Here is a 15,337-nt window from a genome sequence, read left to right as displayed (position 1 = left end):
TTCTTGTTCAGAGCAATTGAACTGAAGGATAGACTGTTGTTTGCATCCAGAGGTGTAGAAGCGGAGGAGAAGTTTGACGCTGGAGTAGTCCAGAAGAGGTTCTTGAGATCATGGGGAACTGAGTTAATCAGCAAAGACATCAAGTTGCAGCTGATACAGTACCTAGAAGATCCTGGCATGCTGGACGAAGTCCTAATTGAAAAAATTAATGAGGAAGCTAGTTTGGAGTCAGAGAGCGAACAGAAGTTAAAGAAAGGCTTTGCTCCTAAAATCACCAAAATGAGTCAGCTGAAACTGGAGACCCCCAGAGGCCAGTCCGAAGATCATCATGGAACCTTAAATCACCAACAAAAGAGAGGACCACCAGCGCTGACTGGGAGGAAGTAATAGGAGAACTGCGAGCCGAGTTGATTGAGGTAAAAAAGGTGATTTGTTCCATGCCAGAAGCCGTATCCCTCAAACCCAGGAGTGGGTTCCAAAACTGAAGATACCCGGCTTGTGAAGCGTGCCGTTCATCAAATCAGAGTATGGTGTTGTCCACTGTCTAAGATGTGGTGAGGAAGGACATTATCCCAAGGAATGCCAATAGTCACGGCTGTTTGGGTTAAAAAACAGGAGGTTGCCAGTGTGGGGCGACTGGTAACCGCGACACGGAGGATGCCCAATACAAGCAAATACAAATCTCACCAAACCCCAGAACCGCGCATGAGGTAAAATGGCTGCGTCAGTACTATCCCCAAGTGTGTTCCCGTCTACAACAGCTGCAAGAGAGACAGAGGCATCAGTTACTTAATGCCCAGTGTGGAGATCAAACAATGTACTCCTGGGAGGAGGATTCCTCTGTCAGTAAAGATAGCCTCATCAGCCTAATCGGTGAAAGATGCTTTATTCAGTGCCAGCTAGATGGACTCCTGGTAAAAGCACTGTGGGACACAGGAGCCCAAGCGAGCCTTTTAAATGAAGAATGGAGAAGGCGCTACCTGCCACATACCTGCCTTCAGTCGCTAAAAGAACACTTAGGACCTGTGGAACTCCACGGCAAAGCCGTCGACCAGACTTAAATCTCTTTCATAGGCTGGGTGTAAGTAACTTTCCAACTCAGGGCCACGAAGACCAGCAACACCACTGAGCTTTTGGTACCTTTTCTCATCACCAGTGATCAGAATGTGGCAGAGGATCCTATCCTGGGATATAATGTAATCAGTGAGGTCATCACGAAACACAAGTCAGGGACACTCGTGGTGAATGCAATTGCCACATCGCTCACCATACCCAATGATACCCGTGATTCATAGAATAAAGAAAACACAGAATACAATGGACCTAAAAGAAGTCAAGATAGGCGTGCACCCAACCATCACCTCTGCAAACCAAATGGTGGGGGTGAGGTGTGGAGTCCGGGTAGAACTAGGAAGAAAAGTCCAGAAAAGACTGTTCATGCCAAAAGACTCCTCAGAACTTCGGGAAGGCCTAGTTCAAGGTGCGACTGTGCTTACGATTCCTAGTGTTGGCTTTGCCCGAGTGACAGTACCGGTGATGAATACCACGAAACACGAAATTAGACTGGATCCAAAGACTGTGCTAGGTCACATCAAAACTGTTAAAATGGTATATCTAGTCGGTGTGAGACCCGCCCAGGGGTCTACCATGAATTCAGTCTCCCCACCAAGAAACAGGAGTTACCCAGGAGAGGAAATTGCACGACCCACCTCGAGGTCCTGGGATCCCCCAGAACCCCTGGAACACTTGTGTGCTGAAGATCGAGCGGTAGCAAAAGAGATGCTGAGAGAAGAGTGTCATGCATTCTCCAAAGATGACTGATATAGGCTGTTTCATGTCGTTGCAGTTGAAAATCAACTTGAAAGACACGACCCCAGTAACCAGAAGTTACATGTCTGTGCTGAAACCATTACACCGTGAAGTGAAAGAGTATTTACAAGACCTAATCAACAAAGGTTGGGTCCAAAAGACAAAGTTGTCTTATTCCTCACCTATTGTTTGTGTTAGGAAGAAGGACGGTACGTTGAGACTAAATCGAAAGTCAGTACTTGATCAGCACCCAATTCCAAAGGTTCAAGATATGCTGGATAGCCTATCAGGAAGTATCTGGTTCTCTGTCCTCAATCAGGGTAAAGCATACCATCAAGGGTTTGTTGAAGAATCCAGTAGACCTTTGACAGCATTCATCACACCGTGGGGGTTATATGAGTGGATCCACATACTGTTTGGGCTCAGTTCAGCTCCAGCAGAATTTCAGAGGAGCATGGAGACCTGTTTGGAAGGATTGAGGGACGATATCTGCCAGCCGTACTTGGATGACAATGTGGTACACAGCAAAACCTTTCAGGAGCATGTTGAACACGCAAGGATTGTATCACAGCGATATCAAAAACACAGAGTTAAGTTGACACCAAAGAAGTGTGAATTGTTCAAAATGCAAGTCTGATTTCTAGGGCAAATTGTGTCGGGAGAAGGATATGCCTTGGACCCAGCAGAAATCGATCCGGTACTGGCCTTAAAAGACAAGCAGCCCTCTACTATCGGGAAGTTGAGGCAGATCTAAGGATTCCTCTCCTACTATCGTACTTACGTTCGGAACTGCTCCAGGATTGCCGCTCCGCTATATCTCCTCTTGGGGGGGACGACAGAGTCACCAATACCCACGGAGAAAAAGAAGAACGCGGGTAGGATCGGGCTTAAAATAAGCAACTCCGTTTCGTCCCAACAGCCCATTCTCTGGACAGCAAACCTCCAGGAAGTATTGGAAGAAATAGTAGACTACCTGGTAAAACTATCCATCTTGGAATATCCTGATTTCAACTTACCATTTGTTCTTCATTGTGACGGTTCTCAAGTTGGACTGGGAGCTGCCCCGTATCAGCATCAAGATGGAAAATTGAGAGTCATCGGTTACGGTTCTAGAATGTTGACAGACGCCGAGAAGAATTACCATCTACATTGCGGAAAATTGGCGTTCCTGGCATTGAAATGGGCTATCTGTGAACGATTTAGAGATTATCTCTACTACAGCAAAGAGTTTCAGGTATACACTGACAACAACCCTTTGACCTATGTCCTCACTACAGCCAAACTGAATGCAACGGGTCAAAGATGGGTCGCTTAACTAGCTGACTTCAATTTCAGCATATAGTACAGGCCAGGAAAATGCAATACAGATGCTGACTGATTGTCGAGAATGCCATTAGAGCCTGAGGAGTGTAAGAATGCTCAGAGGAAGTCAGTCTGGAAGCAATTGAGAGCACTACCCAAGCAGTACAACATTATCAAGAGGAAGACACACTATTGTGATGTCCATTGACTGTGAAAACCACCATAAAAGCGAAAGAACAAGATCACCCCCTGTCCATTCAACAACTACTAAAAGGAAGAATCCGTGGAGCACAACGGGAAGATTAGATAATTGGTAGAATACTACTATATGTGAACAAAAATTGGTTTCCAAGTAAGCGGGAGAGAGATATTGAGTCACTAGCGGTTTCTGTTTTAGTTAAGGAATGGACAAAGCTCTCCCTCAGTGAAGACGGTATCCTGTATCGTAAAGGAGGACAAAACCGGCAGTTGGTACTACCCAGAGTATTGCGTAGGTTGGTCTTCAAAGAGCTCCATGAAAACATGGGACACCAGGGAGTGGAAAGGACAAGAAACTTGATCTGTGAACGTTCTGGCCGTTCATGCAGAGAGATATTGAGAGGTACGTGACCAGGGAGTGTAGGTGTCTGGCAGATAAAGGTCCCAACACATCAACCTGGGCATCTATGGGCAACATCCAAACTACATATCTGTTTGATATGGTCTCAATAGACTTTCTACATCTCGAGACATGCAAGGGTGGTTACAAATACATCTTGGTGGTGATGGACCATCTTAGTCGATTTGCTCTAGCATATGCCACCACCAATAAAGCGGGTCGAACAGCGGCAGAGAAGATCTTCAATGATTTTGCTTTGAGGTTTGGGTTCCCTATGAGGTTACACCACGACTTAGGAAGAGAATTTGAAAGCCAGCTCTTTGCCAAGCTAGGAAAGTACTGTCGAATTCAGAAATCCCACACAACGCCCTATCACCCAGAGGGTAATGGACAAGTGGAACCTTTTAACCGGACATTATTGTCGATGTTGCTCACTTTAACAGCTGAATAGAAGAAAGACTGGAAGAGTTCTCTGTCAAAAGTGGTACATGCCTATAACTGTACAAAGAGCGATGCAACGGGTTACTCACCCTTCTTCCTATTGTATGGACGATCGCCAAGACTGCCAATCGACATCATGTTCGATACTCCAGTGTCAGAGACTTACAGAACGTATCCAAAGTACATTCGGAAATGGAAGGAACGGATTGCAGATACATACAACATAGCATCCAAAGTGGTTATGCAAGGACAGAGCAAGAGTAAGGAGTACTATGATCGAAAATGTTATGGAGCCAAATAGGCATTGGGAAGCCGGGTGCTAGTCAAGAACGTACGTGAGAAAGGTGGTCCAGGAAAACTTTGTTCGTACTGGGAAGACAAGGTGTATGTGGTCATAAAGAGGAAAGCCGATGACAGTCCAGTGTATGAAATCCGATTGGAAAGAGGGGACAAGAAAACCAGAATAGTCCATCGGAATTTATTACTACCCTGTGATTATATCCCACCACAACAAGTCTTCCCAGAAGCAGATCGACATCAACCGAGATCGACTAAGAGACCACCACAGATTGAAGCTCTGATAGTGGATAGTGACCTTGAAAGTTCCGATGAAGAAGAGCACACCGTTGTATTTCTCGGACCGGCAAGGAGAGGAATGTACCATCCTCAGGAGAGTGAACTAAGTCCCAAGGCTCCAGAGTTTGTACCAAGGAGTACAGATGAAGTCCAATTCAGATCTGATGATCGAACACCGCTCACTGGAGAGATAGATTGACACTCAGGAGAAGCGGAATTACCAGACCGTGTGGAACCAGGTGATTCCGGAGAAGTACAGGAACTTACAGAGGCAGTTCCAGGAGTATCTGAGGAAGCATGGGAAATGAGTGTGGCGGAAGAAACTCCTGTGACCAAAGAACCCGTGGTATCTGAGGAACAACCCACCAGGAGGATGTCGACTCGAGAAGTGAGGAGGCCCATGATGCTGACATATGAGACACTTGGTGAACATAGTCAAGTGCCAAGAACTGTCGACTGGAAACAGGTATCTCTGCCTACGGACCAGCTAAGCCCACTGGAGTGGTATTCACCACCGAGAGGCAGTATGGAAGATGTTGCCTGGTGGAAAGACTTGTTTTCATGCTTTGATTTTCCTTAAAAGACTTTGTCGAAACAAAGAACTGTTAAAGTTTAGTGAGAGAGAGCTGGTTGAAGACGTACAAAAAGCTCCAGCTGAAGAGATGCTGATTGATTTAATTGTGTTAATTGTTTATTTCTTACAGGCGTCCTACAAGAAAAAGGTCGTAAGAATAGGTTGTTATCAATGTTTATGAATGTCATATTAATTTGACAATGCCAATTTGTATATAAAGTTACTCAACTTTCATCACTGTTTCAGAATTGGTGAGATTGACCTATTAAGATGAATGTTGAGGACGACATTCAAAAAGGAGGGAAGAGTGTGACATGCAGAAGTAGTGCTGTTGCTTCAAAAGCATCCAGCAACTGTTTCAAATAACACAAGCACAGGAGACAGGAAGCGTTGTGCTTCAGAAGCATCCAGCAACTAGAGGGGTTAACACAGTCACAGGAGACAGGGAGTGTTTTAGAAGAGCCCCATGGTGATTGTGGGGAACTTGTTATTATAGTCTGGCTGAAGCCGAAGAGAAAGGTGGTGTGTTATCTGGATCTGACAGAAGGCAACTGAATAGGATTCAGATCAAGAGAGAAACTATACACAGGTCAGATAAACTCCCTGAACTAACAGTGCAGAGTATTATCGGTCAGGAAGATAAGGACTGGAAGGAATTGTGTCACAAGGATCATCTCCCTCATCAAACCCTCCCCCCCTCCATCTCCATGTAGGATAAAGAATGCTGTGTACTATTGAGTCCTTGTGAAGGAAACGCCTGTGGTTGTGTATGTATAGAAGTGTGCTGCTAAGAGATGTAATCTATGCTGAATTATGCTACTGAAGAAACTGTAATACTGTGCCTTGTGAAGAAACTACTGTATTGCTACTGGAGCCGGCTGCTCAAGAAACTCAGACTGTACTGTTATGAAGATTGTTGCTGTAATATCCCTGAATTGCACTGGCCGTGCTTCAGATTCAATTCCACTGTTAAACTGTTGAAAAAGACTTTTGCCAGATGTGTCTGGTCAGCAATTGAATCAATTGTGTGCCTGAGAGAAGCTGCAGCCTATGGTCGCCCTGAGTAACGGTTCCCCCAGGATTCCAAAGAATTCATGAAACCCGTCTCGTCCTATTTGATATATATATATTAAAGAGGTTGTCCACTACTTTTACATTGATGACCTATCCTTGGGTAGGTCATCATTGTCTGATCAATTGGGGTCCGACACCCAGCACCAAAACCAGCCGTTGACCAACCAGCCAAGTACTCAGTTGCCGAGCAGCTCCGTCTTCTGGTAGTGGCTGGGTACAGCAAATCTGACTCCTATTCAAATCAATAGGAGGCGAATGTGCAGTATTCAGCTGCGACCACTATCAGAGGATGGAGCAGCTCGGCAAGTGAGTACTTCCGGACGATCAGACAATCATGACCTATCTTCAGGATAGGTCATCATTGTAAAAGTAGTGGACAACCTCTTTAATATACTGGGTAGTTTGTGGATTGAATGATAAGCTGTTGGCTTGGTCTGTGCATAGTGAATTGTATTGTGCCAACTACTTCTCGTATAGGTGGTGTGGGGTCTACTCCTTCACAGGAGCCCATGGAGGAATTAACCTGTTCCCCTGAGGGCCAGTCCGAGCCTGGGTAAGGGGGTGGAGCCAAAATATAGAGCATGAATTAAAGTATAGCCCTATTTAAGAGACTGTGTAACTAGGGATGAGCGAACCCTAACTGTAAAGTTCAGGGTCCGTACCAGACACCTAATCCGGTACCTAACCCCGAACACGGACTTTTAACAGGATGTCTGGTTTACTGTTCGGGTTTGGAAGCCTAATAAAGTTTGTTGAAAGGCTGCAGTGCAGCCAATCAACAAGATTTTAGGCTGTGGGCACTTCCAGAGCCATCACAGCCATGGCAAGTATTGGCATGGCTGTGATTGGCCGGCGCAGCACGTGACTTGGCCTGTATAATGCTGGATCATGAGCGCCACCGTCATTCTGCTCTGATTAGTGTAGGGACAGGACGCAGCTTGAGTGAGGGACAGTGTTAGGTAGCACACTCTGCAGAAAAGGACGCTGTGTGCACTATGCACGTGTCTCAGTGGGAGAACTGTGCCAAAATGCTGCTGTGTGTACTCTGCACCCATATCTGTGGGACTACTGTGCCAAAAGCTGCTGTGTGTACTCTGCAACCACGCCTGTGGGAGTACTGTGCTAAAAGCCATTGTGTGTACTCTGCACCCCCGCCTGTGGGAGTACTGTGCCAAAAGCCATAGTGTGTACTCTGCATCCCCGCCTGTGGGAGTACTGTGCAAAAAGCCATTGTGTGTACTCTGCACCTCAGCTTTTGGGAGTACTGTGCCAAAAATCCGCTGTATGTACTCTGCACCCCCGCCTGTGGGAGTACTGTGCTAAAAAGCCACTGTGTGTACTCTGCAACCCTGCCTGTGGGAGAACTGTGCCAAAAGCCACTGTGTGTGCTCTGCAACCCCACCTCTGGGAGTACTGTGCCAAAAGCCACTGTGTGTATTCTACAACCCCGCCTGGAGGAGTACTGTGCCAAAAAGCCTGTGTGTATTGTGCCAAAAATCCTCTATTTCTACTTTACCAAAAAGCCTCTGTGTGTAGTGTGTACTATGCCAAAAAGCCTCTGTTTCTACTTTACCAAATAGCCTCTGTGTGCACTGTGCCAAAAAGCCTTTGTTTCTACTTTACCAAGAAGCCTCTGTGTATACTGTGCCAAAAAGCCTCTGTTTATACTTTACCAAACAGCCTCTGTGTGTACTGTGCTAAAAAGCATTTGTTTCTACATTACCAAAAAGCCTCTGGGAGTACTGTGTCAAAAAGCCTCTGTTTGTACTGTACCAAAAACATCTGTTTGTACTGTACCAAAAACATCTGTTTGTACTGTACCAAAATAGAGACAGATGGTGGTGCTGGAATTTGTGACGTTCTGAGTAAAGTTTTCCACATTTCTGCCATGCTAACCATCACTTCCAAGGTGGTGTCAGTGACGCGCCCCCTGGGCCATGTTCAGGGGATACCCGGAGCCGGATCTGGATAGGGGTAGTAGTCCTTGTGGCGGTGACCCGGTCCGTGCCCAGGGTGTCAAACTAAGTGGCAGTCTATGGCAGTAGATGTTAACTTGGATGTCGACTACGCCACCCGTTGAGTGCGGCTTTGCAGCCACCGCTGCAGAACAGTCCGCTGAGGCCGGTGGTATGGGTGCAGCGATGATGGGATAACCCCCAACGGGAGGGGTATGGCCTCAGGGCAGCAGGTGAAGATGATGGGGGTTGTGACGGTGCAGTAAGAAGAGTCAGAGTCAGGAGATGCAGTTTCAGGGTTTTTACTCACGGGTGTTCTCTCAGTCACTCTGGCCTTGAGTGACCACCCGAGCCGTGCTGCGTCCACCAGGTCCTGGACTCGGCTAACCCCCAGGCAGTTCCGGAGCGTGGTCCTGAGCTCCCTTCTCTCTCTCTGTCTCTGGCCGTTCCCACCAGGGATCCACCTTTGGCCGGCTCCCTCGGGTCTCTTGGTGGTCAAACCTCCTCTGGGTTCCCTGACCCTATACTTGGTGTGCCTTTCTGGTGGATTTGGTGAGGGTCGTGGCAAATCTTGACCACGACCTCCGGTCCCTGGCTGAGGATAAGTGGCCTCCACCAGTTCGGGTTCCGGTACCCGTGTCCGCCAACCCTTCACCCTTTTTGGTCTGATTCTGGGTTCTTAGGGTTCCCTCTGGTCTTCCACTCTGGGCCTTTCTTTCTCCTCTCTCCTCTGCAGGCTTGGCTCTGGAGCTGGGCCCAACTGGAGCCACAGCTCCGAGTCAGCCCTCCTGGCTGAGCTCCTCTGCTCTGCTCCTCCTCAGGCTGAACTCGACTTAAAAGACCCTGTCCTAAGATGGTGCCCACCTTATATACCCCCTCTATGTGTGAGCCCAGGTGACTAGCACCCAATGAGCTCCTAGCTTTACCCAGAGTACTCCCCCTATCTGCCCCTACACTACTGGGATGTTCCACCCCCCTCCCACTCCAGCCAGGGACAGACGCTGTCGTACCTGCACATATACTTGGTGGGAGTACCATAGTTCTGTCCCCCGGAAATGGGATGTATGTAGTGCATGCAGCCTACTGAGCTCAGTCCCACACTCCATCCTTACCCGGGAGTGGAATACCACACCTCTGGGTCGAGGTGCAATACCCCTGTAGCAGCCGAGTCCTCAGGGTGCTACATTCCCCCCTGGTAAATCACAGCACGTCCTCGGGCTGTAAAAGAATAAAATATCCAAAAACATACAATTTTTTTTTCAAAACATACAAGAACATATCAAACATTAAACATTATCAGATTTAAACAAGATAAACTTTTTCTTTCATATAAAACTCTTTCATAATAATGTTCTTTGAGTTACTGGCCACTGTGCGCTTGTGACCAGGTAGAAGTGCAACAGTCAGTTCAAGAACAACAGTTTCCTATAAAACCAGTAGGGGGCGCCTTAGAAAGCGCAACTATATACAAGGGGAGGTGGCCGCTCTCAGTCCTCGGCCAGTGGGAAAAAGGAATGGCTGTTCACAGTCCTCAGCCTGTTAAGGGATAGGGGACACACGGGTTTAAGTTCACACTTGTCCCAACGGGGAACATATTTAAATTAGCAGCAGTTCTTATACCCTTACGGATAACTATGTACAGTTTTTTTTTTTTTTACCGTACTCTAATAACGGCGTCCTCCTGATGCTTCCTCCCTGTATTCTTCAGACCCGTCCGGGTCCTCTTGCTCCTCCTGACACCTCAGCTCTTCCTCCGTCAACCGGTGTACATGAAGGGCATAGGGTCCTTTGGCACATTGGTGCCGGGTAAAGGTGACCTCATCACCCAGGTATAGGTCACGACCTCTGTGTCCCTCCGGCAGGTGGGACTCGACATCCCTGCGGGTCACGAAGACGTCGCCAGGGGTGCGGTGATCCCGGATGAAGCCCCAACCGTGCTGCAGTTGGAATTTAATTACAGTCCCGGTGGCACGGGGACCGTGGGCTGCACTGGGGTTCCGTCGGGTCCGGCTCTTCTGTTCTGCACTTCTCACTTGCAGCCGCTCCTCGCGGACCCGCCTCGCTCGTCGTTCCCGGTCGAAAACCTCTAATTGCTGCCGGCAGCACTCCGCACGCTCAGCTGCAGCCGCCCGGGTCTCTTGAGTGAACCCGATGAGGTCTCCTCCAGTGGGGTCCCACGCAAACTGTGCTTCCTCCAGCGAGAGTGGGGTGATCTTGGCGGGTGCCGGAGCCGGGATCAGGGGCTCATCCAGGGGTCTTTCTTTCCGGAGTCGGGGATGGTAGTACTCCGGTGACCACTCAAAGGGCTGCCCATCCGGGCAAATATGCTGGGTTAACAAGTCTTCACCCAGGTGCGGCACTGTGGAGGTTGAGGGCGCGGTGGTGGTAGCGGCGCCCGGGTTCACCAGGCCTTGCGACCAGGCCTGGGGCACCCTGAAGGTGAAGGGCACCGTGAAGACGGCGGCGCCCGGGTGTACTTGACTTTGCGACCAGGCCGGTGGCTCGGTAGAGGGCGCTGTTGGTACTGCGGCGCCCGGGGGTACTCGGCCCTGCGACCAGGCCGGTGGCGTCTCCTGCTTGGCTGCGCTCAGGGTTGAGGCGCGTGACGTCACAAGAGGCGTGGCCGCGGCTCCTGCTTGAGGCCTAGTCTGGAGCAGTAGCGGTGCGGCAACGGGCACGATCGGTGGGATTTCGGGCTCTGCGACGGGGAGCGGGGGTAGGCTTACGGTGGCTGGGCTTGGGGTAGTGACGTCCCCTTTACTTGCCTCCGTCTCTTCAGCTCCCTCTGCGGCGTCGTCTCCGGCCTCCCTCCCTTCTGCATCCTCTTCAGGGGCAGGCGTGCTCCTCGTTGCGGGTGGTGTGCTTCGCTGGCGGGTTCCAGCCTGCTGGGCCATCTCCCTGCTCCACTCCGTCAGCGTTTCTCGCTGCACCTGGGCCATCCTCCGTGCGAGGCCCTCCAGCGCGGTCTGTGCACGCTCCCGGTCTCGGGGGAGCTGTGCCAGGATCTCCACCAGGTCTTGTGGAGTGGTAGCTTGCAACAGGCTCCTGACCACAGGGTCGGTGCTGCCTGACTCTCCCTCCATCTCCGGGTACGGCTTCTCCAGACTCCTCCAGGCTGCACCCATCTTCTCTGTTTTGTTCTGTATCCGCCCCCATTGAGGGCGGTCCTGGGGCAACTTGGTGATTGTCAGTTCCAGGGGCAGACCCCCCACCCTGATGGACATCTCAATCATTGCAGTCTCTGCTGGTGGGGGCGGTCTTCGTTTTTGGCGCCATTCTTGGTCCTGGCCCACGATGGGAGGTGGCCTCTTGCCACCCTCTGGCACGCCCATAATGGCGTCCGCTCTGCCAGGGCGGGAAATCTTCTCAGATGGCGGGAATCGTCTCCCAGTGGCGGGAAACTCTGTGGATGGCGGGAAAAGACTGCAGATGGCGGGCAAACGGCGGGAACCGATCCGAGATGGCGTCCGATGGCGGGGACCCTCCGGAATTGGCGGGAGACTTCTTTTTGAGGTAAATGTGAACTTTTCTTCAGGCACGCAGTACCCGGTGGTTGCGGGCACGTGATCCTGCCGACTACGCCAAAAGTTGACGCGCCCCCTGGGCCATGTTCAGGGGATACCCGGAGCCGGATCTGGATAGGGGTAGTAGTCCTTGTGGCAGTGACCCGGTCCGTGCCCAGGGTGTCAAACTAAGTGGCAGTCTATGGCAGTAGATGTTAACTTGGATGTCGACTACGCCACCCGTTGAGTGCGGCTTTGCAGCCGCCGCTGCAGAACAGTCCGCTGAGGCCGGTGGTATGGGTGCAGCGATGATGGGATAACCCCCAACGGGAGGGGTATGGCCTCAGGGCAGCAGGTGAAGATGATGGGGGTTGTGACGGTGCAGTAAGAAGAGTCAGAGTCAGGAGATGCAGTTTCAGGGTTTTTACTCACGGGTGTTCTCTCAGTCACTCTGGCCTTGAGTGACCACCCGAGCCGTGCTGCGTCCACCAGGTCCTGGACTCGGCTAACCCCCAGGCAGTTCCGGAGCGTGGTCCTGAGCTCCCTTCTCTCTCTCTGTCTCTGGCCGTTCCCACCAGGGATCCACCTTTGGCCGGCTCCCTCGGGTCTCTTGGTGGTCAAACCTCCTCTGGGTTCCCTGACCCTATACTTGGTGTGCCTTTCTGGTGGATTTGGTGAGGGTCGTGGCAAATCTTGACCACGACCTCCGGTCCCTGGCTGAGGATAAGTGGCCTCCACCAGTTCGGGTTCCGGTACCCGTGTCCGCCAACCCTTCACCCTTTTTGGTCTGATTCTGGGTTCTTAGGGTTCCCTCTGGTCTTCCACTCTGGGCCTTTCTTTCTCCTCTCTCCTCTGCAGGCTTGGCTCTGGAGCTGGGCCCAACTGGAGCCACAGCTCCGAGTCAGCCCTCCTGGCTGAGCTCCTCTGCTCTGCTCCTCCTCAGGCTGAACTCGACTAAAAAGACCCTGTCCTAAGATGGTGCCCACCTTATATACTCCCTCTATGTGTGAGCCCAGGTGACTAGCACCCAATGAGCTCCTAGCTTTACCCAGAGTACTCCCCCTATCTGCCCCTACACTACTGGGATGTTCCACCCCCCTCCCACTCCAGCCAGGGACAGACGCTGTCGTACCTGCACATATACTTGGTGGGAGTACCGTAGTTCTGTCCCCCGGAAATGGGATGTATGTAGTGCATGCAGCCTACTGAGCTCAGTCCCACACTCCATCCTTACCCGGGAGTGGAATACCACACCTCTGGGTCGAGGTGCAATACCCCTGTAGCAGCCGAGTCCTCAGGGTGCTACATCAGTGTCCCAGCTGAGTTGGCGTCTTCATCCTCCTCTGTCTTCTGTCCACTGAGCCCCTGCTGTCAGGCAATGACGCCGTTAGTAGTACGTCTATCAGTGTGCGTTTGTATTCCCGCATTTTCCAATATTGCTCTAAAGATGGAAGTAAGAATGGCACATTGTGCTTGTCCATAAGGTTGGCCACCCAGTAATCAGCATTTGTAACATTCCCGGCAACTTGGCTGTCATCACGCAGGCACAGCAGCATGTATTGCCTCATGTGCCAGGTTGCCTAGAGGCAATGACAAGCTGTCCTTGGTGGGAGGTGTATCGTCTCGGTCCTCTGTGTTGTCTGTATCCTCTGTATTCTCCCAGCCATTCTCCAGTGATGTCTGTGAGCTGCTTTGGGTGCCACCCTGCTGTGAAAACGGTTGTTCCTTATCCACTCCATCCTTCAAAACTGTCTCCTGGCTGGACATTTGTGTACCTGGCCGCTGTTGGTACATGACTCTAAGACATGTGTGGATGCCTGGCCTGTAGTGATGAGCAAGTATGTTTTGTTAACCCTTTCGCCGAAAATGCTTGGGCAAGCACCAAGTAGTTACAGCTGCTCGGTGATATGTTTGAATCACTCCCGTGTGCATGATTTGCAACTGTTTGACAGCTTTAATACATGTGAGGAATGACTATTTTGTACACATTCCTCACATTTATTAAAGCTGTCAAAAAGTTGCAAATCATGCACACGGGAGTGATTCAGACATAACACCGAGCAGCTGTAACTACTCGGAGCTCGGCCCGAGCATATTCAGCGAAAGGGTTAACAAAACATACTCGCTCATCACTACTGGCCTGATAGTGGTGTGAAATTTCCCTGTTCTTCCTACTCTTACTCCTGTGCCACCACCTCATCCATCATCGCCTGAAGTTTTTTTTTTCTAGGAGGCATACAAGTGGGATAGTAAGGCCACGGCCCCACTATCAGTATTTGGTCAGTATTCGGTCAGTATTTTTTCTCAGGAGTGTGAGCCAAAACCAGATGAGTAGCAATCAGAGAAAAGGTATAATAGAAACAAGTGCACCAATTCTGCATTTATCACCCACTCCTGGTTTTGGCTCCCACTCCTGAGAAAAAATACTGACCAAATACTGATAGTGGGGCTGTGACCTAATGCTGATGATGGCATCATCAACGCTGGCCATGTTCGTGGAGTACTCAAAACAGCACAACACGGAACACACGTCCCGCATGGAGGCCCACACATTGGTCATGAGGTGGTGTTGTTCCATAGAGCTACTCACCTGTGCATGCTGAAGCTCAAACTCCAGTATTGCCTGCTGCCGCTTGCACAGTATCTCCAGCATGTGCAAGGTGGAGTTCCACCTTGTTGGTACGTCGCATATGAGTTGGGGAGCAGGAAGGCAGAATTGATGCTGCACAGCAGACAGGCGAGCAGCAAGAGGGTGAGAATGCCTAAAGCACGCACAGATGGCCCACACTTTCTGACCGGATGAGGAGACGGTGGAGTAAGAGGAGGAGGAAACTTGGACAGAGAAAAAACTAGGGGCTGGTCGTGATGCGCAGTAGCAGCCAACTTAATGGCTAGGGTTCGGCCTCAGCGCTTTTGCATTCCGCTCCCTCGTTTGCTGTGCAGCTGGGGCAGCGTGACCACCACCTCCTTCTCCGAACTGCTCACATCATTCGTATGGCCTTTACTTCATGTGGGGTCTAGGACTTCATCATCCCCAATTGCATCATCACACCTCTCCAGTCTGTCCGTAACTCTGCTTCCTTACTAATCCACTTCTGTTCTCGCTACTCCTCTGCTTCTCCCCTCGGCAAATCCCTTAATTGTCTCAGAAATCCACAACGTATACACTTCAAGCTAGTAACACTGACCTACAAAGCCGTTCATAATCTGTCTCCCCCATATACAGTACAGACCAAAAGTTTGGACACACCTTCTCATTTAAAGATTTTTCTGTATTTTCATGACTTTGAAAATTGTACATTCACACTGAAGGCATCAAAACTATGGATTAAAACATGTGGAATTATATACTTAACAAAAAAGTGTGAAACAACTAAAAATATGTCTTATATTCTAGGTTCTTCAAAGTAGCCACCTTTTGCTTTGATGATTGCTTTGCACACTCTTGGCATTCTCTTGATGAGCTTCAAGAGGTAGTCACCGGAAATGGTTTTCACTTCACAGG

The 15,337-nt window shown here is 49.9% G+C and overlaps 1 protein-coding gene across 1 annotated transcript in view; it reads right to left on the bottom strand.

The window, feature by feature from the left end:
* Window positions 1-13,626, bottom strand: part of CCN6 (cellular communication network factor 6) — an 87,715-nt gene extending 74,089 nt beyond the window's left edge. The window contains exon 1 of the mRNA XM_073673544.1: window positions 13,396-13,626. Within this exon, the coding sequence (XP_073529645.1) occupies window positions 13,396-13,626 (231 nt within the window). The remainder of the gene's footprint in view (window positions 1-13,395) is intronic.
* Between the last annotated feature and the right edge of the window lie 1,711 nt (window positions 13,627-15,337).

This window comes from Phyllobates terribilis, unplaced genomic scaffold (assembly GCF_046119375.1).
Source record: "Phyllobates terribilis strain yellow unplaced genomic scaffold, ASM4611937v1 Scaffold_3__8_contigs__length_932513732, whole genome shotgun sequence".
NCBI lineage: Eukaryota > Metazoa > Chordata > Amphibia > Anura > Dendrobatidae > Phyllobates > Phyllobates terribilis.
This window is presented reverse-complemented; position numbering and strand designations above follow the sequence as displayed.